Source organism: Heteronotia binoei, chromosome 21 (assembly GCF_032191835.1).
Source record: "Heteronotia binoei isolate CCM8104 ecotype False Entrance Well chromosome 21, APGP_CSIRO_Hbin_v1, whole genome shotgun sequence".
NCBI lineage: Eukaryota > Metazoa > Chordata > Lepidosauria > Squamata > Gekkonidae > Heteronotia > Heteronotia binoei.
In genome coordinates, this window is record NC_083243.1 from 146,871,833 (window position 1) to 146,897,764 (window position 25,932).

At 42.5% G+C, this 25,932-nt stretch overlaps 1 protein-coding gene across 3 annotated transcripts in view; it reads right to left on the reverse strand.

Moving 5' to 3' along the window:
• Positions 1-25,932, reverse strand: part of TUB (TUB bipartite transcription factor) — a 260,973-nt gene that overhangs the window by 34,704 nt on the left and 200,337 nt on the right. For 2 of the 3 annotated variants that reach the window (XM_060262942.1, XM_060262943.1), the window contains exons 2-4: positions 18,915-18,966; positions 16,969-17,131; positions 6,041-6,175 (exon numbers count right to left, since the gene is read on the reverse strand). In XM_060262942.1, coding sequence (XP_060118925.1) covers positions 6,041-6,175; positions 16,969-17,131; positions 18,915-18,966 — 350 coding nt within the window. The remainder of the gene's footprint in view (positions 1-6,040; positions 6,176-16,968; positions 17,132-18,914; positions 18,967-25,932) is intronic. The other variant, XM_060262944.1, reaches the window with a different exon arrangement.

A 25,932-nucleotide genomic window follows, 5' to 3' on the forward strand; every position in this document is an offset into this window, starting at 1 on the left:
GGTTACACTACACCTCGACCCCACAGTGCGGCCTATTAGGCTTAAAGCGCGGCGAGTTCCATTCGCGCTCAAGCCTAAAATTGAGGAGGAGCTGGATAAACTGATTGCACAGGGAATACTAGAGCCTGTCACCCACGCAACCTGGGAAACTCCCATCGTGACTCCAGTCAAGCCCAGTGGGGAGGTGCGGATTTGTGCAGACTATAAGTGCACCCTCAACAAGGCTCTTCAGGCCCACGCATACCCTGTGCCCATCGTCAGCCACGTTTCAGCCACCCTAGCCGGCGCAAAAATTTTTGGCAAGTTGGACTTGGCCCAAGCTTACCAACAGCTGCCGGTGGATGAGGCCACGGCCAACGCCCAAACAATTGTGACCCACCGGGGGGCCTTTAGAGTAAAGCGGTTGCAATTTGGCGTGAGTGTGGCTCCGGGGTTGTTCCAGGAACTCGTGGACTTTCTTTTAAAAGGACTTCCCGGAGTCACTCCATTCTTCGATGATGTGCTGATCGCGGCAGCCTCGCCTGAAGAATTCGCCGCCCGCCTTAGAGGAGTCCTACAACGTTTTGAAACAGCCAGCCTCAAGGTCAAACGGGAGTGCCTCCTGGGCGTGGATCGGGTGGAACTCCTGGGGTTCTCCATCGATGCCCAGGGGGTCCACCCCTCCGACGCCAAGCTGCGTGCCATCAGAGATGCTCCAGCGCCCACCAACAAGCAAGAACTCCAGGCCTTCCTCGGCCTCCTAAACTTTTATCATGCTTTTCTCCCCCACAAGGCAGCAGTGGCCAAACCCCTGCACCGACTTCTAGACAAGAACCGACCCTGGGCATGGGGCCACCAGCACGCTAAAGCCTTCCAGGATATCAAGGGCCTCCTGATGTCCAACTCCGTCCTTGCCCATTTCGACGAGACCCTGCCCTTGGTCCTTGCATGCGACGCATCCCCTTATGGCGTGGGGGCAGTTCTGGGCCACCGACTCCCTGATGGGACCGAAGTCCCTATCGCGTACTACTCGCGGACCCTCTCGTTGGCGGAGCGGAACTATGCCCAAATCGACAAAGAAGGGTTGGCAGTTGTGGCCGGCGTCAAAAAATTTCATGATTACATCTACGGCCGGCCCTTTACCCTCTATACGGACCACAAACCCCTCTTGGGCCTCTTTGCATCAGACCGGCAGACCCCTCAGGTGTTGTCCCCACGGGTCCTCCGTTGGTCCATTTTTCTAGCCGGCTACACTTACACCCTAGTGCATCGCCCGGGCAAGGCAATGGGCCATGCTGACGCCCTGAGCCGCTTGCCCTTGCCTGACGTGGATCCCGATCCAGCCCTGGCTCATCAGATCCTACTGATGGACATGCTTCCGGACAGGCCATTGCTCGCCCGCGACGTTGCTGCCCGCTCCGCTCGTGATCCAGTCCTCTCCCGTGTCTTGGACTGGGTGGGGAGGAGGTGGCCCAAGGGCTCGACTGGGCCGGAATTTACTCCGTTTGCAGCCCAGAAAGACGAACTATCCACCCACAAAGGCTGCCTACTATGGGGCAACAGAGTCGTCATCCCCAAACCCTTGCAAAACCAAGTGCTTAGAGCCCTGCACGAGGCACACCCGGGCATAGTCCGCATGAAGGCTCTCGCACGGAGCTATGTCTGGTGGCCCGGCCTCGATGCAGAAATTGAGGCTTGGGTTAAAAGGTGCCCGACATGCCAGGTGTCAAGGCCTGACCCCCCACGTGGCCCAGTGCAACCATGGGAATCCACCAAAAACCCCTGGTCAAGACTGCATATGGACTTTGCTGGCCCCTTCCATGGGCGGACTCTACTCATACTAGTGGATTCATACTCCAAGTGGTTGGAGGTGGTCCAGGTGCCCTCGCCATCATCGCAGGCGACCATCACGGCTCTGAGGGCCATCTTTGCAACTCACGGGTTGCCGGAGACCATCGTCACCGACAACGGCACAGCATTCACGTCCGCAGTGTTCCAGGACTTCTTAGCCAGGAACCTCATCAGGCACATTCGCTCTGCCCCGTTTCATCCAGCCACCAACGGCCAGGCAGAGCGGATGGTGTGCACGGCAAAGGAGGCCTTGAACCGTCTGGGCCCCTCAGACTGGCCAAAAGACTTGGCGTGTTTCCTAATAGCCTACCGGACCACACCCACTGCCTCCACAGGTCGCAGTCCAGCCAAAATCCTCATGGGGCGCCGCATCACCACCCTGCTGGACAAGCTGCACCCTGACCGAGCCCCAGACAGGCGACCGGCGCCGGAACACCTTAAAGCCCCCAGAGGGTTCTACCCAGGTGAGACAGTGTGGGCATGGAACTATGCCACCACTGGCCCCGCCTGGCTCCCTGGAAAGGTGGACCACGTCACCGGACCGGTCTCCTATGCAGTGACCTTGGAGGGTGGACATCTCCTGAGGCGACACATCGACCAACTCTGTGGTCGCCTGCCTGCCGAGGAGCCAAGGTCAGAGGCTCCAGATCCGGACAACGTAAGTCCCCGTGAGCCTGACACAGAACAGGGTTCCGTGGAGCCCGCTTCGGCCCAGCAGGAGGAGACCCCCGACCGCGCAGCTGAACCCAGGTCTCCCGGGGCCGCCGTCCCAGATGTCTCCAGCTCTGCAGCCGCGGAACCACCAACCGAGTCGGAACGCCCAGTCCCCTCGGAGCTCCGACGCTCGACACGAGACCGCCGCCCTCCAGCATATCTCCAGGACTATGTCACCGGATAGCTGGAACTATGGGGGGAGGGGTGTTGTGTCCTAGGCTCAAATGGGAGAACTGTTACTTTTGGAGGGAACTGTTACTTTTGGAGGGAAGCTGAACAAGCCAAAGCTTGTACTCCACACCAGGGTTCCAGAGAAGGCCTAAGCGTGCCCAATCAGGGAAAGGATTGAAACATAAGTAGCCAATCAACATCTAGGCTCATACTGTACCCTGATAGGCCCTTAGGCCCCTGTAAATAGCCAATCCATGTACATAGTTAAGGACCAATCAGAAGGGGGCAAGAATTGTATAAAGGAGCGGGAGGTTTGAATAGAGCTCAGTCTGTGTTGGTGTTCCTGAAGTAAAGCTTGCTGAAATCACTCTCAGACTCTGGTCTCTTACTGCGCCAACCCCAGTACTTTACACTTTTAAAAGAAATATAACTTGGCATTTAAATGTATAATTTGTATGCATAATTTTTAATAAAAACTTGCTGTTGAATTCTAACAAGGACTTTCAGTTCAGTTCTGCTTAGGTAAGCCCTGTAGCCACACATTAAGTGACTTTTTAAAAATGCTAGTTAATCAGATCTAAATTTATTTAATTGGGACTGCAGCCATTTCTACACAGATCTACCATTTGAAGTTAGAAAAAATGCCACATTGGAGAGCACCTGTACTATTTGGCTCTATCCCAACAAATCTGTAACAGGGGCCTTTCTGGACTGAGATAGACAAAAATTATTCAGTGGGCATTTTGTATGGTCTGTTGTATACAGAGATAGAGCTAATGAATAGCCTTTCGAATTCACAAATCAAATGGGTGCTTGTTTTACAAACCAACTGCAACATAATCTCATTTGTCTGCATAAATCAGATGATAATCAATACTTCCAGGTAATCGGCGGTTTTTAGATAAGCATATGTATTACTCATATAGGATACCTGTTTTATGGAACATGATAAAAATGACACTTTGTGAACCCACCCATCAGAGGCATTTTTAAAAACAAATTCAGCACTTTTAAATACATGCAATGTTGTCATAATGGACATTGGATTTTAAAGTGTTCTGTATTTGACACATGAAAATTAGATTTGTAGGGTTTTTTAATATTTTACATTCCTTTTGATTGTGATTTGAGCATCCAAAATATAAAACTTTAAATTGTGAATGATTCCCTGAATCTAGCAATCTTTTTTTTTTTTATAACAGTGACCTTTCCCAAGCACAATACCTTTTCCATGCATACAATCCACTCATACAGGATTTTACTGAACACAGGAAAAAAAGGTTCTTTACTCTGTCTTCCATGAACTTTTACACATATGGAATTCTGCTGCATACAAATAGAAAGGAATTCTATGCAGATTGCCAGACTAGAGGTGCAACTATTTCTTCGTGCACAGTGAATGTGCACACAGAAACAGATTCCAGCCCAATGCAGTTCAGCCATCTAGTCTCATGCCCCTGAAAATCCTTTCCCAAGCCCACAAACATAGTTCCTTTAACCCACCAACAAGCAATAAAAGGCTTTTGTGGTCTTCATTACAGGCCAAAGGGACCGGAAAGCATTTTCTTACAAAGATAATACATCAATCAATTGCTCAATTCAGACATAATGAGAAAGCATGGTTTAATTTAACTAACCATATTCATTGATTATCTGCATGTGGGCAAGTACACTAACTTTGGTGAACTATGGTCCGCCAAACCAGGTTAATCACAGTTAGCCATAAGTATGGTTTCATATTATGTACTAGTGCACTGGTTCCAGCTTAATCCTGGCTTCTTTCTTTTTAACATTTTTTGCCCACTCCAGCTACAGTGAGGACTGCCAAAAGCAGCTCAAACTGCTCTGCTTTTACAACTTCCAAAAGCAGTTATCTCTTCCCATACTCAACTCTTCCTCTTCTTAAAGTTACAGGAACACTGGCATGCTCCACCTTTACCTACAATATTTTTTTTAAAAAAAAAAACTTTGCTGGTGTTACCAGTCAAAGCAGGGTGGCAGCAGGCCAAGACTGGCAAGTGTGCTATGCCTCCCCTGGGTCATTGGTACCCTGCAACACTCCTGACCCAGCAGACACAGCACAGGAGGAAGGACAAATAAAATGACTGGAAAGCATGTGCTCCCTTCCCTATCACCTATGCCACTGTCAGTTGGATCTGGGAACTGTGACTTCTCCAGACCTACCTTTCCACCAATGGCATGCAAGGGAGGCTTCAGTGGCATATGTGGAATACCATCATCAATCACGAGACAGAACTTGGTGGCATGGTGTTGTTTTGGGATCTTTTACAGTACTGGGATAACATATGCAGCCCTAAAATATTTTTATATCACTATGTTATTATAAAGTACTTTTCTGGCCCCTTCCATTGCAGAGATTTAAGGGGAAAGGGAAGGCACTGGAGACCTTAAAAAAAAAAAGCTGGGAATTCAGATAATCTGTTACACTTATTGGTATAGCATTATATTGACATAACAGTATAGTGCTGATTTTTTTTTTTAAAAAAATGCAAAAGTCCTGCTGGCCTGGGGTGGCTGCAGCTAGAGCAAGGAAATTCCAGGAAACCTGCTATGTGGCACCACATTGCTTTCATCAGAGAGCCACTTTGGTGTAGTGGTTAAAAGTGGCAGACTCTAATCTGGAGAACTGGATTTGATTCTCAGCTCCTGCACATGAAGCGTGCTGGATGGCCTTGGGTAGTCACTGTTCTTTGAGAGCTGTTCTCTCAAGAGCAGTTCTTGGAGAGCTCTCTCAGCTCCATCTGCCTCATGTGATGGAGAGGAAGGGAAGGAGACTGTAAGGTGCTCCGGGACTCCAAATGAAAGACGGGGTATAAATCCAATTTCTTTTTCTTCCCTCTGATTTTTGCTCACAGATATTCAGCCTGGAAAGCTGTGCTTGATTAACAACAGCCAATGAGGGGTTATGTTTCTTAAAGCTAAATTTTGGATTTTTTTTTTTTAAGTTCGGATTTACCTGCAATCCTGGGACCCTTTTTAGGTTTGTAGGAAGATCTGGCTTGCCTGTTCATAGTGCCACTCACTGGATTGAAGTATCCCCAGATCTGGCCAACTGTACTGCTTAGCACATTCCTGGAATTTAAAAGTACAAATTTCTACAAGTAAAATTGTAAATATACTGTATAATATTATAAGGTACATTTACAATTTTACTTGTAGGATTTTATATTTTTAAATTCCAGGAACATGCTAAGCAGTGTGGTTTTATCTTCTAAATTATAAATTATTCATTTTATGTTGCTAATGCATTAAATATAAAAATTACATGAACATCTTATTTCAAAATCAACAGCATGCAGCTAACCTTTATGTTTCCCCTTTTTCTCCTTCCTAGTGTTGCCAGTTTGACAGCCTCCTGTAGCTGCCTTGGTTTTTTTAGTTGATTTTGGAGCTTGTGAGTCTGCTACCACTTTTACATCTTCTTGGTCAGCATCCTGTACTGCTCGAGAAATTCAGGACACCCCGAACAAACAAATAAAAAAGAGATAAAGAAAACAAAAGAGAAAAACAAGAAAGAGAAGAGGTCAGAAATCTATGAAGCCACAGTGAAGCAAGCAAGCAAAGCAGAAGGTAAGGTGAATGTGTCAGATAGTATAGCAGAAAGAAAACTGCAGGACAACAGATTGCAGGTTTGTAATGTAAATGTACAGAGTTAAAAGCTGATTTTGGTGTTCTGATCTTCATGCAATCATATTGGTGGCTAGATACGAAACAGTCATTTTCTGTTCCATTTTCTGAATCTGTGAAGCAGACTGACTGTTTCTACTCAGTTATATCCCAGAGCATCATAGTGCAGATAACAAGAGGTCAATTCTGCACTAGACCTTTAATCCTGCTTCAGCCCTGTCCTGAAACTGAATTTCTACACTAGAATCACATAATTATAAACTCATAAAGTTGGTTTCTATGATTCCATGATTCAAGTGTAGAATGTCAGTTTTGGGACAGGGCTGAACCAGGATTAAAGGAGTCTGTGCCTGCTCCCCTGTGAAGTCCTCACTGAGAATTCAGTTCTAGATTTCTCTCCAAATAAACCACTTTATCTAAAAAGTATTTTCTAGCAATGTTCCTACCAATGGGTGCTTTCAGACATGCTAAATAATGCAGTTGCAATCCACCTCCATGATCAGTTGGGAGTGGATTTTGCCATTCTACACAGTAAAATGCAGTTGCAAAGTGCACTGAAAGTAGATTGAAAGTGCATTCTTTAGTGCGTGCAAAAATACCCAATGTATAGAGAGACTCTTTGAGGAACATTGTCCAAACTGCAAATAAACTTACCTGAAAGTCAGTTTATTTATTAGCAGGCATGTCAGCATGACCCATCAAGCAGCAAGTTGAAGTTCCTACCAGCAAGTAAATACGCTGGTAAATACTGCACCACCTTGCCCCCTGAAACAGCAAAGCTATCCACAAGTAAACTGCTTTTTATTGCTCCTGATTATCTCTTGTCATTTATTGCTCTTATGCTGGGTTTTTTGCACATATATTTAGCAAACATGCAATGATGAAGTCAGAAACAAAGTAGGAACAATTGAAACAACTCCTCCCCCCCCCCCCAAAAAAAATGCCACATAAGAGCTTTTGTTTGGGCATTGTAGGTAAAAGGTAGTCTCTAGTGCAAGCACTTAGTCAATACTGACTCATGGGTGATGTCACATCATGACGCTTTCTTGGCAGATCTTCTGTTACAGAGAGGCTTGCCATTGCCTTCTCCAGTCATCTACACCTTACCCCCAGCAAGCTGGGTACTCATTTTACTGACCTTGCAAGGATAAGTCAACCTTAAGCCAGCTACCTTACACTGAATATTGTATTTGAGCTTTAAAGACAAAATAAAGATTGCCATGTTTAAAGAAAACAAAACAAAACCTTAAGCCAGCTATCTGAACCCGACTTCTGCTGGGATTGAACTCAGGTCATAAGCAGAGCTTGGACTTTAGAAGTACTGCAGCTTACCATTCTGCACCACGGGGTTTCTTTGGGCATTGTAGAAGACACCATATTGAGCTATCCAGCATGAATCCGTCAAGGAGATGACACTGACTCTGGATTTTGATTAACTCATTTGAAGCATATAAATACATTTCTGGAACAAATAATTTCTACAAAACTCTACAAAATAAAATAGTGACAGCATGTACCCCTAAATCTTAATAGTGATTTCAGAGATCAGAGCTTTTGCAGATGAACAAAATGATTTCTACACTAGCTCCCTCTTTGCTTTTAAAACAAGATTTAGAATCCTAATAAAAAATTAGAATTCAGTAGATGCACTCAAATGAATGTCTTTTATGTTTGCCAGCCTCCAGATGGAGCCTGGAGATCTCCCACTTTTACAACTGATCTTCAGGTGGCAGAGATCAGCTCTCCTGAAGAAAATGGCTGTTTTGAAGGGAGGACTCTGTTCAAGGCTTTGGTGCTGACCTTTAAGGATCTTAATGGTCTGGGATCCACATACCTTTGGGCCACTTCTCACAGTATACCCCCAGAAGAGCATTGCGCTTGGGAGACAAAAATCTACTGGTGGTTTCTGGCCCAAGGGATATCTGGCTGTCCTTGACCACACCAGGAATTCTCTGCCCTGGCCCCAACCCAGTGGAATTCTCTGCCAAATAACATCTGAGCCCTGCAGGATGCGAAGCAGTTCTGCAGAACTTGTAAGGTAGAGATGTTCCACCAGACATTTGACTGAGAGCAGCAACAGTTGTATCCTCTGGCACTCCAATCTCCCTCTGCCCCCCCAGCAATCTTTTAGTAGTTACTTTTTATGGTTTAAAATTGTATTATAATTATATTGTGTTAATTTTTACATTGTACACCACCATAAGCCCACCTCGGCAGGGGAGGGTGGCTTATTAACTGTACATTCACCCCTCTCCCCCAGATCATTTGGATGATCTGCACTGGGAGATCAATAGAGGGAATGTGACCCTGTTGATTGTCCAGACTTTTTGGTGGCTTTCAATACTATCTATGGTATCCTTCTGTACCACCATTCAGGATTAGGACTATGAGGCACCATTATGTGGTGGTTTCAGTCCTATCAGGAAGATAAACTTCAAATGGTGGTTCTGGGGGATTGGTGCTCAAGTCCTTGGCCTATGGCCTGCAGGGTACCATGAGGTCCTATCTTTTCCTCCATCCTTTTCAACATTTGCATGAAACTACTGGGATTGTTCATCTGGAGATATAGGCTGGACAGTCACCAATATGGGGACAATACTTAGCTCTATTTTGTATTTCCAGAGGATCCAGGGAGGCTGTGGAAACCACAACCTGGTGCCTGGAGGCAGGTTTCAGATGGATAAAGACTAATAAATGGAAACTTAATCCCAACAAACTAGAAGACCTACTGGTAGGAGGGAAGATTGACCCATGAAGCTCTTGGTAAGAACGGAGGTGTCTTCCATTCTGGATGGGGCTGCACTCCTAAAGAGGCTAGTAGCTTGAGGGTGCTGCTGGATGAAGGACTCCTAGAGGAAAAGGAGGTGACTGTGGTGGCCAGGAGCATGTTTCACCAGCTTTGGTCAGTGACCTGTGGCCTTTTCTAGGCAAAAATGATCTTCCCATGGTGGAGCATGTCCTGGTAACATCTAGATTAGAATACTACAATGTGATCTACATATGGCTACCCTTAAAGAGTGTTTGGATTCTACAACTGATGCAGAATGCTGCAGCCAAAATTCTGGCTGGAGCGAGTCATAAGGGTAGAAATATCTTAGGTAAATAAATACATCTCACACTAGTCTTGTTCCACATTCAGTGGCTCTCAGTTTGCATCTAGGCCCAATTTAAGGTGTTGATATTGACCTTTGAAACCATATATGGCTTCGAGTTAGCCTACCTGAAGGACCACTATTCTCAGGGCTTTGTAGAAAAAGCCCAGCAGGAACTCATTTGCATATTAGACCACACCCCTTGACATAACCCATTCGGTAAGCTACTTTCCATATATTAACACGGAACAGTACAGTGCCATCGGATGTGTGTTCTCACACAGGAAAGGGAAGGCCCCCTTTGCAAGCACCAGTCGTTTCCAACTCTGGGGTGATGTTACTTTCACAACATTTTCACGGCAGACTTTTTATGGGGTGGTTTGCCATTGCCTTCCCCAGTCTTTTACACTTTCCCTCCAGCAAGCTGGGTACTCATTTTACCGACCTCAGAAGGAAGGAAGGCTGAGTCAACCTTGGGCCGGCTACCTGAATCCAGCTTCTGCCAGAATCGAACTCAGGTCATGAGCAGAGAGTTCTCACACAACCCAATGAGATATCTTGTTTTGCCCCCCAAAACATGGCCACAGAGAGAGAGGCACGTGTGGCAGACTAGGCAGTGGCAGGCCCAGCTTCTCCCAGGAAGACAGGAGGGGGAGAAAAGAGCTGTGGGCCTGATTCAAACCCTGGGTGGGCCAGTTTTGGCCCATGGGTCGGACATTTAACACTCCTCCCCTAGATCCTTTTTGCATGTACTGCTACCAAGACAAATTTCCACCACCCTACCTGATTTATCCTACCTAAATACAGATCTTTGCATTTATCTCTGTTGAAATTCATTTTGTTAGTTGCAGCCCAGTTTTCTATCCTGTTAAGATCATCCTGAATCTTGATTCATTCACATCTTGGTTTTGCCAAAGCAGAACTTCTGTTTCATGATGAACTTTAAGAAAAAAAATCAGAATAAATAAGCTCACAGATATTTAAATGTATCTTCTGTGCTGTTGTTCTGTATCTTCTGTGCTATACTGTTGTTTTATTTGTCACTTAGTGGAAATTATGTTTAGTGGAACTGCATCCTCCAAGGTAAGGTTGTACCTTCACAAATCAGCATAAGCAAATACCATATAGAAAAAAACTATCATTTTTTATTTTCTGGCAATAGACTACAGTAGAGTCCCAGTTTCCCAAGCAGTTGATTCCAGATTGTTGATGAGATTCCAGTGTGTTCCCTATATTCATATGCTTTATTGCTTATTCCCCTCCTGTCCTTACACTTTGAAGCTCCAAGGCTGCCAAAGTTTCCAGCTTCTTCTGCTTCATTTTTGCCAGCTAAATAGGAAGCTCTTCTGGGTTTGCACAGCTGCAAAGAAAATGCGGAATGGATTTTCCATTAAGGTCTCTGTGCCCAGATAGATAGTCTATCTGGGATCAGAGACCTTAATGGAAAATCCATTCCACATTCTACTTGCAACTTTGTCTGTGCAGCAATGTATTTCAATGGCATGTAACTCTGTTCCACTTTCCAACATTCCTATGGCCAGCTGAAGCTGTTGCTTCCTGGAGTTGTGTTCTTGCAAATAAAGGTTGATGCTTTGAGCCAGCTTGTCTCTGCTCAATGGACCTGAGAACTGGTGCCTAGTTAGTACTCTAACCTGGGAACCCACAGCCAAAGGGGGATATGACACTAGAGAGCCATTGCCAATTTGAGTAGACCGGGGGGGGGGGGAGGAGAGAGGTTTGCAATGCCTAGCCACTTCATGTTTTCCTAGGCTCAGAGCATTTTATATTTTCAGTTTATATTTTTAGTTTCTGCTGTGATCCTTGTGCTTTTTCTTGATGTTTTATTTTAAAAACTGAATTACCAAATCCCACTATTTCCCCACCTTTCCATTTTAAAAAAAAATCACAAGAGTTTTAAGCATGTTTGTATTCTAAATAAAAAATAATATCTTTAATTGTGTTTGTCTGTATCAGTTATAAATAAAAGCCCAACTGTGGTGGCAATTCTGAGGATTTTCATTCATTGGATGTAGCCTGCACAGGATTGGCTCACACTGTCTCTGCCATGTCATTGGCTGATTCTGCTCTCCCCTGCCCACTGCCGGCCCCATCAGGCAAGAATCCCAGCAGAAGGCCAATGACCTTCCAGGGAGACAGTTGTCTGCTGACAGAAAGCTTACTGATCAATACTACTTCTCCTCAGGGCCTGTTGTAGGAAGTCTAGGGGTGGGGGGCGGGGGAGTGAATGCCTTCACTTGGGTGGACGGGAAGACAGCAAGGGTGGCGAGCACTTGCCCAGAGCCTCCTTCTAGAGTTCATTGTGTTTTTTCTTCACAATGGGCCTTACTCCTAGTCCTTTATAAAGTTTATATTTCTACTACCTGTCATTACATTTTATGACACACATGGCAAGGCCCCACAAAGTCCCATTTATGTCAGATCTGGCCCTTGTAACAAATGAATTTGACATTCCTGTTCTATAACATTACACTGTCTGAACTAGATTAAGCCTGGAGCTTCATATTAACACAGTTTATGCAGTGCTACTGAGTGATGCTCTGTGCTAATTCAGTTTAGCTAATGAAGAGGCATGTCAAAGCAGAAGAGTATGATGTGTTTCCTAGGTATGGCATAGAACAACAGAACTGATGGGTTTCTGAACCAACAACAAAGCTATATAGAACAGTAAAACAAAGGGCTGAACCAGTTTATAATGAGTATCTAAATTCAGTTGTGCCCTGACTTGGATAGCCCAGGTTATCCCAATCTTATCAGATCTCAGATGCTAAGCAGGGTCAGCTCAGCACTGGTCGGTATTTGGATGGAAGACCTTCAAGGAATAGCTGAATCATGACTAAGAGGCAAGGAGTGGCAAACCTTCATCATGTGTTCTGTTTTTGCCATGTTGAGCACTTTTTCCTTCAGAAGAAAAGATTGAGAATATGTAGGAATTGAGCATTTTTGACCTTTCTTCATCACCTGTTACAATTTCACTTTCCTGTCCCTGGTCCACCATGTCCTTGCTCTTTTTCTTAGTTTGAACATGTTGTTTTTAGCATCTCTTGCTAGCCTAAGCTCATACTGAGCTTTAGCTTTCCTAACTTTCTACAAGCTCTGCTTATTTGTTTATATTCATCCTTGGTTATAAGGCACGCCTTCATTTTCCTAAATGAGTCCTTTTTTATTTCTCAGGTCCTGTAATGAGCCCTGAGGAAGGGGAGCTGGAAGGGTTAACAGACCAGGAAGAACCAACAGCTGGGCCGTCAATCACACCCTCCACATTCCAGGCACCCATATTGGCTGTTGACAATCAGTCTCCTCCAAACTCCTCCCCTCCCATCTAAAGAATGCGCATGCGTCTTCGAGAGACACTGACAGAAAACAGATGCGCTGCGCGCCAATGCTTCAGCTCTCTTAGCCCTGATTACTAGAGGAACTACGGCCACCCAGGAAGTAGGCTGACTGATATGCCCATATAACTCACACCCGGGACTTGGCAACCTCATGGAAGCAACAAGTCAATTCCCTGGCTTGCATCCATGCTCCTTCCTGATTCCAGTTCCTGACTGGTTTGAATTCCTTGGCACCTTGACCCTTTGGCTTTGGACACTGACTTCTCCTTCTGGTTTGTGATTTTGCTGTGGTGACTCGGCTCCTGACTGACTCCTGAACTTTGACTTTGAACCAGCTTTAGACTCCCTCCTGCCTGCGCCCTGAGACGTGACAGGTCCTTAGAAAGCTGTTTATGGAACCACCTTGGTCTCTTTAGGCTCTTCCCATTTTTCCAACTCTTAGGAATAATTTGTGATTGTGCCTTCAATGCTTCACTTTTAAGAAACTCCCACCTCTCTTGAACTCCCTTCTCCTTTAGTATTTCTGGCCATGGGATTCTACGTAGCATAACTTTATGTTTGTCAAAATTTGCTTTCCTGAAGTCCAGCCTATATGTCTATATATAGCTTTTTCCTTCTCCAAGACAGTAAATTCCAAAAATACATATGTAACCTATCATTAAATTCAGCCACTGAACCAGAAGACTGGAGAGTAGCAAACATTACACCTATTTTTTAAAAAGTGATCCAGAAGGGAACCAGGAAATTACAGGCCAGTCAGCCTAATGTCTGTCCCAGGCAAATTAGTAGAATAGAATTATTAGGCAGATGAAGGTACAAAGCCTACTGAGGAAAAATCATAATGTCTTTTGTAAAGGGAAATCCTGCTTCACCAACATTTTAGAGCTCTTTGAGAAAGTGAACAAGCATGTAGACAGTGGTGACCTAGTAAACATTATATACTTGGACTATCAAAAAACTTTTGACAAGGTACCTCACCAAAAACTCCTGAATAAATTTAGTAGTCATAGGGATAGAGGATGGGTTTTCTTATGGATTAAACATGGTTAAATGCCAGGAAGCAAAGCATAGGAATAAATGGAAACATCTCACAATGGATGGAAGTATGCAGTGGGATCCCACAAACAGCCCCGGCGCTAGGGGTTCTGCCGCTTGAGGCAAACCACTGCGCTGTGCCCCCCCCCACCCCGCAAGCTCCCTTGAGGGAAATCCTGAAGCCTGGGTCAAAAGACTTATGTACCACCTCGTGGCCCAAAGGATTAAGGATGATGAACCAGAGATAAAGAAGGCCATCTTGCTGAGCAACTGTGGCATCGCTACCCTACAGCTCACTGAGGGCCTGGTCGCGCCAGAAATGCTCGAGTTGTCATCCTTCAACAAGCTCATCGAGGTGCTGACCAGCCATTTCGTTCCAAAGCCAACCTGCCTCACCTGACAGCTGCAGTTTCTCAACAGGAACCAAGATCCAAATGAGACTGTAGTGACCTACCTCACTCGCCTGCGAAACATGGGGATGAAGGCGGAGTACGGCGCAAAACTTGAAGATGCCCTGCTTATGAAGTTCACTCATGGCCTCAGGGACATGAAGGCCCATTGTAAGATTGCGACAGAAACCAACCCTACACTGGCAAAGGCTCTGCAGATTGCTACCGCTGCAACAGCCGCGTCACAGCTCACTCCAGTGCTCAGGTGGTCGATGTGAGAGCACTGCAAGCCTGCATACCTAAAAGACTGTGTCCATTAGGGGCTTGCAACCTAAGGGGGGGGGAGGGATGTTATGTAAGTGGACTCAAAGGAAGACTTTGGATGTTCCTACCTGGCTCATTGGAGGCATATGGAGTGAGCTTAGGGACTGGGGAACAATGGACTGCAGGATCCAAATCTCTGCAGCCCTAGACCAATCCCAAGCCCCCACCAGTTTGAATGACCCAATTACGTGATTGCATATGTATATAAGTTTGGCCCTGTGGCCCCAGAGATGTATATAAGTTTGGCCCTGTTGTCCCAGCACCCAGTCTTGTAGTGAAGCTTCCCACTATGCTACTCCTAATAAAGAGTGTGTTATCACTGATCTTGAGACTCCTCAATGCACTATACAATAGACAGCCCACTATACAATAGACAGGAGCCGCACAACAGTGCTGCCGCACAGCCACTTTCCCTTACAGTACAGTACACACTGGTTTAGCAGTGCCCGGCTACTTTCAACCCGAAACGGCTGGGCACTGCTAAAACAGTGCACTATTCGGAGGCTTCCAAGGAAGCCGCCGAAGAGCGTAGTGCATTGTGTAAGTGCTCCTCCAAGCCTGCCTTCAAGGCAGGTTCAGAAGAGTGCTCTGCAAGGGCAAGGGGGAGTAAGGCACAAGGCAGGGTAGCACTCTAGGCAGTCGCCTACCCTATCTACTCCCATACGCTGGCCCTGCCCTTAAAGAAAAGTACTGGGGCCAGCACTATTTAATTTATTCATAAATGATCTGGAATTAGGGGTGAGTAGTGTAGTGGCCAAATTTGCAGATGACACCATATTATTCAGGATGGTGAAACCAAGGATGAACTGTAAAGAACTCCAAGAGGATCTCCACAAACTGGATGAGTGGGTAACAATGTGGCAAATGAAGTTCAGTGTTGGTAAGGTGATGCACATTGGGACAAAAAAATCCCAATGAGATCTAAACTTCCTGAGATTGACAGGGGGGGAAACCTGGGGTCATAGCGGATAGCTCAATGAAAATGTCAACCCAGTGTGCTTCAGCAGTAAAAAAGGCAAACTCTGTGTTAGGGATTATTAGGAAAGGAATTGAATGTAAAACAGATGATATTATAATGCCCCTGTATATACTCATTTGGAATACTGCGTACAGTTCTGGTCATTGTATCTCAAAAAGGGCATTGCAAAGCTAGAAAAAGTACAGAAGACAGTAATAAAGATGATTAGGGGGTTGGAGGATCTTCTCGATGAGGAAAAGCTGAAGAGTCTGGGACTTCTCAGTTTAGAAAAGAGACAATTAAGAGGAGACATGATAGAAGTTGATAAAATTATCCTTGGGGTGGAAAGAGTTGACAAAGAGATATGTTTCTCCCTCTCCCAAAATATTAGAACCCAAGGACACCAAATGAAGCCAATGGGCAGATTCAGAATGGACAAAAGAAAATATTTATTTACAAATGTAGAATTCGCTTCCAGAAGATGTAGTGATGGCCAAAGGAATAAACAGTTTTAAAAGGGGATTAGATAGATTCATAGAGGATAGGTATATCAGTGGCTACTAGCCATGGTGACGGAGGAGAACCTGCACGTTCAGAAGTATTAAACCTTTGAATCCAGGAGGAAACATCAGAATGCCTTGGCCTCTATGCCCTGTTGTTTGCCCTCCACAGGAACTGGTTGACCACTCTGTGATACAGGATGTTGGACTAGAGAGTCCATTGGTCTGATCCTCTAGTTCTCTTCTTATGCCTTAATAGACAATATCGACTATCCCCAATGGGTCATTTGGGATTAATGATATTGCAAAAAGGATACATTTTATGTTTGATAAAATAAACACTTACAATTCATTGCCTAGCATAAGATTTTGAGAACTGTTCATGGGTATCATGAAGTAAAATTTATTCAGACAGACATTTAAAACTAAGAGTACATTTTTATGCAACATAACTCAATAAAATAAATATTAACTACCATGACTGAGGGCAAAAAAATCTGAAACTTTTATGTATAGTCAACTGTCCACAGAGTATAGAAAAGAAATATAAGATTCTGTTGACATGTGTCTTCTTTCATCTTATGAAAAAGTAGCATTTTTAGTTTTTGCCTAGCAGTTCATTGCTAAAAAAGAAAACTGCAATACATTCTACAACTTAATGGGGGGAAACCCACGAATTATAAATAATGTTAGAAAGATTGTCAAAGAGTTTTTTCCTTAGTAGTTCTTTCCACCCTCATCTAGTGGGAGATGAATAATCAAAATGCTCTTTGATGGAATACTGAAATACTAAAAGGAGACTGAAACATATGGCAATTACAGATAAATATTCAAATAACTTAATACTGGGAATTTTCAAAGGTGGTGTTCATTTGAAATCAGGCTTTTTTAAAACTAAAATTAAAGTTAGCTTATTTGCAGTCGATTGGCATAATATGAATGATGTTTATATACCATGATAAATGGTGTTGCTGTTGCTGTTGAGGTAAGATTCCACCAGTGGTGCTTGTTCTTCTGACTGCTTCATTCGGCGTGTTCTTGTGCGACTGTCCACATTTGACTGAACCATCAGTGGCTCCTGACGTTTTTTTTTCTGTTTCTGTTCTAGCAACGCTCGCTAAGAAAAACAGAAAAAGGGTTCCACATCGGATTAAATCTACAGTAGTACAAAATCTTGTGGGCTTTGAGATTTTCTGGGTATCTCAGCAAGTAGTATCAAACCAGTCAATATTAAAGTTGACAATATTCAGTCCAACATCCAATGTAGCTCTTCAACAACCCTTTCTTCACTATTATTTTCTAAAGTTGTCACACAGAGATAATATATTATGGAAACCCTTCCATCCACAGAAAAACTCTGTTGGACCCACCCTATGTAAGATACTAGCAGTGCAATCCTATGCAAAGCCACTCTAGTCTAGTTTACTGAAGCTTGATGGGAGTATACTTGAATAACTCTGCATAAGATTGTGCTGCAAGTCATGCATTTAAACCTGGCCTAGAGAATTCAGAATCAATCTTCTAGCAAAATATTATCTGAACCCCATAGTAAAATAAATGAGAAAAGTGGAATTCCAAAGTCAGATTAAAATCTTATTTTAAGGAAAAACTAAAGAAGAGATTAAAGAGTTTGGTGCAAAAGTTATCTATTCTAAACACTGAAGAAACTCTTTTTTTTCATAGTTATTAAGCACATATTATTGCCTCAAGAGAGAATAGATTTTCCAAATGAATGGAACTCTCCGTCCAGATGTTTGCATGCTTATATTATGATAGATCATAATACTATTTATGTCTATTAGATTAAGCCGCTTTGAATAAACAGAGGGACACAGGACTAGTATAGTACTGGTCATGTAACAATTCTGTGTTGATTTCATTTTTTCAGCATTTCTAACGTTCCTTCTCTACACAGAGGGTGGGATCACACTGGGAATTTGGTGGGGCGTTATACCAGCTTTGAAAAAACTGGTGTTCATTGATGCACACCATGGCCATCATACAGCCATTGCCCTGCTGCTGGGAGAGACACGCAAGAGGAGCATTCAGACTGCTCCTGCACATGTGGGGTGGGTGCATCATGCATCCCAGCCATTCAGACAACCAGGAAACACATCCTGCATGCATTTTATAGATTTGCTACTGGGAAGTTCCCAGTAACTATTTAATCCAGCCCCAGCCCATCCTTAGATGAGGTAAGTACCGGTGGGACTCGGGGGCAGACATGTGCATGTGATTGCGCACATTAAATCTGGAGAGGAGGTGCAGCTAGGTCAGGTCAAATCACTCATGTGATCTCACCCAGAGAATGGAAGGAAATTAATACCATGATAGGGGTCACATTTCCACATACTGGATATATTAATTAAAACCATTTCCTACAGAAAACAAAGGAAATTGATGTGAAAATGTGGCTTCATTGAAGCAAGGTAAAAACATCCATAAAATCTGTTTTCTGTAATGGGAGAAAAATGTAAACAGGTACTCAGGACAAAAAGAATGCTTTCATATTTCCTCAGCCATTCAGAAAATGTTAAATTGTTTACAGCCTAAATATTTTGCATGTGCCCCAAATTTTATCTGAAGTATTCACATCTCCTTAGTGGATATCATTACTGTGGAAAACCTGATCTGGAGAACACTGCAGTAGACACATGAGTGTATTTTTGCGGGGAAGGGGTACAGTGATACAGTTTCACACATTTTTTTTCAGACTTTCATTTGTAATCAGTTATGAAAGGGAGTACAAAAATGCCAGCATAGATTTCTGCTACAAAACAATTTTTGATTGTGTATATCAGTAGAAGGAGATATTCTTATCATGAAGAAATCCAGTTAAGCAAACATTGTACATCCAAACGAAAGGCATAAAAAGGGCAACAAATAGTTTACACACTCACCTGTCTGTCAAGCTTCTGTTGTCGCAAATTGCTGCTCTCATCATCTAAAACACTGCAAAGATTAAAAACAACAATTTATTCCTTGAGTAATAATTTAACAAAAAAAAACCCCTTTGAAACTGTTTCCTAGGAAGAACTACTTATCTATACTATTTAATAGGAATCACTATAGAGGTCCACAAATTTTGTCTGGCATTTACCGGTCATTATTTGTCCATTGTAATGATACACAACAGTTTTCGGTGTCTACAGAGAAAATGCGAAAATAATCACCAGATAACAATAATACCTTCACACTCTCAGTGTATAAACATACACAAACAATAATACCTTCACACTCTCAGTGTGTAAACATATTAGTGCATAACCAATAAACATGCAATAAATAAACAACTTGTAACCACTCAGAACTGAAACTCAGAGTACTCTTCTCTCCCCCAAAGAGTCTACTCCAAAGTAAATTCAATGTTCATGTTCAGTGTTTCTTTTTTTTTTCCAATTTTAAATTCTTTATTGTGAAACAAACGATAATAACAAACAAAAACCTAAAACATTCAAACAAGGGGAAAGGGAAACAAAGAAAAAAGGAAACAATATGCACATAAAAACCATGACATCCCACCACCTAACCACCCACATGTATATGGAGTTTTGAGGGCTTTACAGAATACCAGTTCTAATGTCTCATCACAAATCCAATACTTTTTGTCCATATATACACTGGTTCCCAAGTTTTTATACACTGCTGCCAATTACCGTCTCTCAATCTTATGGTCAAAATATCCATTTCGGTGGAGTCTAATAATTTAAATAAAAATTCTTCCTTGTCTGGAATTTGGGGAGATTTCCAATATTTCGCGTAAAGTATACTAGCGGCAGTAATCATATACATTAATAACTTTTTTTCCCCTCGGGGTACATTTTCCTTACATATACTCAATAGGTAAAGTTCAGGAGAATGTTTAATCCTTTTTTTAAAACCTTTTGAATCCAAATGTTAATTTGTGTCCAAATTTTTTTAGCAAATTCACACGTCCACCAAATGTGGTAGAGTGTCCCTTTAACTTTTTTATTTCCAACACTTGTTGTAGCTTGGATTCATTTTGGCTAATCTTTCTGGGGTAAGGTACCACCTATACATCATTTTGTACAAATTTTCTTTAAAAACTGTTGCTTTAGTCAATTTAATGTTATATTTCCAGATTTTTTCCCATTCCTCTAATTCGATAGGGTATCCAAAGTCCTGTAACCATCTTATCCAACTTTCTTTGACGGCTTCGCTTTGCATCTCAATCTTTAGTAACCAATTGTAAATTTTTGAAATAAGTTTTTTGGGCTCATAAATCATAATATCAAATTCATTTACTTCCAAGTCTTTGGGAAAGCCCAGACCTTTATCCGATTGATACATCAACTTAACTTGGCATCTAACCCACCAGTCCGAGATGGTGTTTCCTTCCAGATTTAGATTGCTATCAGCATCTAACAATGTAGTATAGTTGTAGGAATTTCCCCAATCATATAAGTTCGTGTGTGTGGCCGCTTCCACTGGTGATACTCACAGTGGAGTATATGTGTAAGTTTTCCTTTTGGTTTCAAACCACACCTTATAAATCGCCTTCCGTATTTCATGACTCTGAAAGTTGCTATTTCTTTGAGGGTGTTGATACCAGGTATATGCGTGCCAGCCCTTGGTCAGCCCTGCACCTTCCAATACTAATAATCTTTTATTTTCCAGTAAAAGCCAGTCTCTAGCCCAGGCTAAACAAGATGCTCTATAATATAAGATCCAGTCCGGTAGGGCCATACCTCCTCTTAATTTATTCTCTTGGAGGACTTTTAACTTGATCCTTGGCTTCTTGTTTTGCCAGATAAAGGCCAAAACTATTTTATTAAGTTTCTGAAAAAAGGTCTTAGGTAGCTCAACTGGAATCATCTGAAATAGGAATAAAATTCTAGGAAGAATGTTCATCTTGATCGTAGCTACTCTCCCTAGAAGGGAGATTTGTAAGTCTCTCCATTTCTCCAGATCTGCTTCAATGCCCTTAAAAATCTTCTCATAGTTGTCTCGATAGAGAGATTTCAGATCGTTTGTTAGGTGAACCCCTAAATATCTAATTCTCTTTTCGTATTTAAATCCAGATTTAGCCTCCAATTGTATGATTTGTTCTTTACTCATGTTTTTGGTTAGAAATTTAGTTTTTTGTGTATTAACTTTAAATCCAGAAACGTCTCCAAATTGTTGTAACCTTGTTTTCAATTTATCAATAGAGGAAATAGGATCTTCTAGGGTGAACAGTAGGTCATCTGCAAACGCCTGGATTTTGAATTCTTCATTTTTTATTTTCAAGCCTCTGATTCCAGTGTCGTCTCTTATCTTTTTAATCAAAAATTCGATTGTCATTACGAAAAGGAGAGGAGACAAGGGGCATCCTTGTCTGGTCCCCTGTTCTATTTCGACAAATTCTGAGTTGCTCCCATTTATATTAAATTTTGCGCTTTGCTTGGTATATATAGCTTCTATGAGCTTCTTAAAACTCTTGCCACAGCCTATCGCTTCCAATGCTTTGCCAATAAATTTCCAGTCCACGTTGTCAAACGCTTTTTCAGCATCTAGCGAGATACCTGCAAATTGCTTGTCGGGATGCTCTTTATAGTACTCTAGGATGTTCAAAAAATATCTTAGATTTTGCCGCATCATTCTCCCCGGTATAAATCCAGTTTGATCTTCCTGTACTATATTTGTTATAACTTTCTTAAATGTGTTAGTCAGTATCGTCGCAAAAATTTTATAGTCTGCATTTAGGAGAGAGATTGGTCTATAATTTTTGATATCTGACGGTTCCATTCCTTCTTTGTGGATTAAAGATATCAATGCCTCCCTCCAAGATGCTGGAATTATAGCCGATTCCTGAATTTTCTCTAATACTTTTTGTAGGGAATTAAAAGCAGATCTTCAAAGGACTTGTATACTTCCACTGGCAAGCCATCTAGACCAGGGGTCTTGTTGGTTTTCTGTTTTTTGATTGCTTCAATTATTTCGTGGATTGTAATGGGACTCTCTAGAAATTCCTGCTGATCTTTCGTTAATTGCTTCATATTAACACTTTTTATGTAGTCTTCTTGCTGTTGCTCCACGATTTCCTGTTTTTTGTAAAGGTTTCAATAGAAATTTTGGACGATTTGCCTCATTTGATCTTCTTGGTTGGTCTCTTCACCTTCTTTATTTTTTAGTGATCTTATAATTCTTTTCTCTCTCTCTTTTTAAAGTTTATAAGCTAACCATCTGCTTGTTTTATTAGCATTTTCAAAATAATTTTGTTTGGCCCATTTCAGTTTTCTTTCTAATTCTTCAGCTAAACATAAATTAATTCCGTGTTGCGTGGCTTGTATTTTAAGTTTTATGTCTTTAGTATTTCTAATTTTTTGTTGCTTCTCATGTTCCTTTAACTCTTTCACCAAGTCATTGTATGACTTCATTCATTCTCTGTTTCTTTTTGCGGTATAGCTGATAGCAATGCCTCTGAAAAAAGCTCTGAAAGTGTCCCAGATATTTTGGATGCTTGTATCTTCCTCTGAGTTACGTTGGAAAAATTCCTTTATTTCTTTTTTAGCTCTTTCTAAAAATGTTGCTTCTTTCAGAATCTGGAGGTTCAAAGTCCAACGATTACTTCTTGAAGGGTATTGAAAAATCACCTGTACAGGATTGTGGTCTGCAAATGTTTTCGGTAGGATATTGGCTTGGTTAATTAACGGGATTAAATCTATCGATGTCCAACACATGTCAATTCTGGACCAACACTTATGAACTTGAGAGTAGTGTGTAAAGTCTTCTGCTTGTGAGTTCTTAACTCTCCAAATATCGATCAAGTTCAGTTCTTCTGCCATCCTATAAAAGGTCCTGGGTAAGACACTACGAGATGGATTTTTCTTCAGTTTTTAAAATTTTTTATCCTTTTTGACGTCAAATACTGCGTTATAGTCTCCTATAATACAGCAGTTTTCTGCCTGCAGTTCCAATAATTTCCGATGTAGATCTTTATAGAAGTTTTCTTGTTTGTCGTTTGGGGCATATATATTTGCAACGAAAATTTTCCTTTTATTATGATTTCTATTATTAATATCCTTCCCAATTCATCTCTGTATAACAATTTGGAATCTATATTTTGGTTGACATATATGGCTACTCCTCTTCTCTTCCTATCATCACATGAGTGGTATAACTGTCCCAATTTCTTGTTTTGCAAAAATTTAGTGTCATCTTTCTTTATATGTGTTTCTTGCAGACAAATTATTTGAGCTTTAGTCTTTTGGAGTTGTAAAAAGGTCTTTCTTCTTTTCTTAGGTTCATTTAAGCCATTTACATTCACAGATATAATCTGTATTCCAGTCTTATTATTCATCCTAGTATCGTTTTACTGTCTGCTGTATTTCTTTGGTCTCTTTTAGTATGTTGTCTTGTTTTGACTCCTTCTTTTTTGAATTTCTGGATGTCTTCTTCCTTTTTTCCACACGAATCCGCTTCGTCATCGCGATCTTCTCCTGCATCCGATCCTTGGCTACTTGGAGCTACATAGTTATCCCAAAAATCCTCCATTTTTGCCAGTGTTATGATGTTATATCTTTTAGATTGATAAGTGAAAAAGACCCCCTCTGGAATCAACCACTTAAATTGTATTGAATGTTTTAGTAGCCAATTTGTTAACTTCTTGTATCCAATTCTTCTTTGACGGATCGGCCAGGGGACATCTTTCAAAACTTTAATGCTAGTGCCATTCCAATTCAAACCATCATCTCTAGCTTTCTTTTGAATTCTTTCACAGGTCACGACTCGAGAGAACCTGACCAGTACTTCTCTTGGAAGATTCAGTCTTTTGGTGTGAGCGGAGGATATTCTTTTGACCCAGTCAATCTCTCTCCTTCCTTCCTCCAGTAGGTCCTCCTCCTCTGTATTTAATATTTCCAAAATTTTGTTCTCTAGATTCTCTCCCCTCTCCTCCGGGACATTTTGGAACCGTAGAACGTATGCCGCTTTTTCCATTTCCAACCTTGCTACTCTATCTTCCAGGTCAGCCAAGTCAGATTTGTTTTCCCGTACCGTCGCTATGGTGGCTTTGCTTTGATCTTCCAAGTTTTCTACTTTTGCCACTAAACTGTGTACTTGCTGTGTGTTTGCTAAAAGTTGCTTTTGGAAGTCCTCTACTTTCTCATTGGTTTTTTTAATTTCTCCCATAAGTTCGGTTTTCATCTCTACCAGGGCCTCTTGGTTTTGTTTGAAGCCTGCCACCATTATGGCCTGCAGTTTCTCTAATGCATCCTGATTATCTACTGGTGGCATAGGTTTTGGGCCTCCTGGTGAGGTACCCTGACCCAGTTTCTTAATTTTAGTCTCCATCTGTCTCTCTTTTCTCTCTTTATCTCCCATGTTTTTATTAGTTCTCAGTACCAATTCAATATAAATTAGATCCACCCAATTTTCCTATATTATTTCTCCTGGGTTACAATCAACAATCCAAACCAGTTACTTAACAATTTAGATAAATCACATTGGTGCCAGACCCTAGTACTCAATTTTAAGCAATAGTTTTAAACAGTAATTCTTCGTATTTTATGTCTCCAAAGAGGCTTGCTTTCTATACCTTATATTCAATAGGCTCCTTAAAAAAAATCAATAAATCAATATCTCATTACATCAACAATTCATTTTCTGCTATTAAGGTTAATCAAAAATCCATTAGGTTCACTACAATCAATGCAATCAATGCAAGCAATAATTTTGAACTCAGTCTCACTTATTTCTACTCTCCTTTCCTTCTTCCTTCCTTCTTCTGCCTTCTTTCTTCTTTCTTCCCTCTTATATTTATAATTTACAGTCAGTCCTGGAGAAGTCTTCTATTTTTATAGTCTCGGTGTCTTGACTTTCCCCCCTTTCTTCAAGGAAGAGGCAGCCGCAGTGGAGTCTAAACAGGGTCCACTGCTAAAAACCGTCTCTCCCTCTCTTTATTTGTCTCTATTCGTCTATCTTCCAAAGTCATAAGTTTATAATCCAAGAGAAGGCCTATACTATTTAACCTTTCTGTTTTCAGACACCCAATCTTCCAGTCATTTCATGCACAAACTATTACTAATTACAAACACTGTCCCAGCTTACTCTCCGCCAATCTTGCTTGTGCCGCCATTCCAGTCCCTTCTTCGGTCCCAGCCCTAACCCCTCTTTCCTCCCTTCTCTTTCTCTCTCTCTTCTCTCTCCCTTCTCTCTACTTTCCACTTCCCTTCCACTTCCTATCTCTTTCTATTAATCTGTCACTTCAACCACTTTCCAACAACTTTTCAATCAGTAGTCTCTTAAATCCATCACTCACTCTCTCTCTCCGTTCTTTACTTGCAATAGTTGCTCACCGCCATTCTGCACCGCTCCGAACAACACACCATCTGGTTTCACCCCCAAATTCTCCACTCAGCACAGCCGCCACTTCTGTTGTCGTCCTCCAGCCGCCGTCAGTAAGGCTCGTCTCTATTTCGCCTTCTCCGCCGCCTCGTCCGGTAACCTCGCCTCGACTCTCCGCTACGACTGCCGCCGCCGCTTCGGACAGGCCTCAGATGCCTCAAGCTCGAGTCCCTGCTTACGCCGCTGTCCAACCGCTGTCCAGCCGCCACCGCTAGCCAGTCTCGCCCGCGCGACTCGCCTCCAGCACGGCCTCTCTGCTGCGCCGCTGCACCGCACAATCGGTCGCCCTCCGTTTATCCTCCACGACTTCAGACGAGGATTCCCACCTTATCTTTCCTCCACTACTCCGGTAATCAGATTCTCTTCTCTTCTCTTTAATTCAGCATTGCTTGCCTTTTAAACTCCAGTTTTGGGCAGACTTGTCTGAATTTCTGCTGCCCCGCCAACTCCTACTCCGGTGGCCTAGTTAGAGCGCCGAAGCGTTGGAAAGCTCCAGGTGAGGGAAAGGTGGGGGAAGAAGGAACACCTCTGCCTCCCCACTAAACCCCTACCAGCTCCCCCAAACTTTGA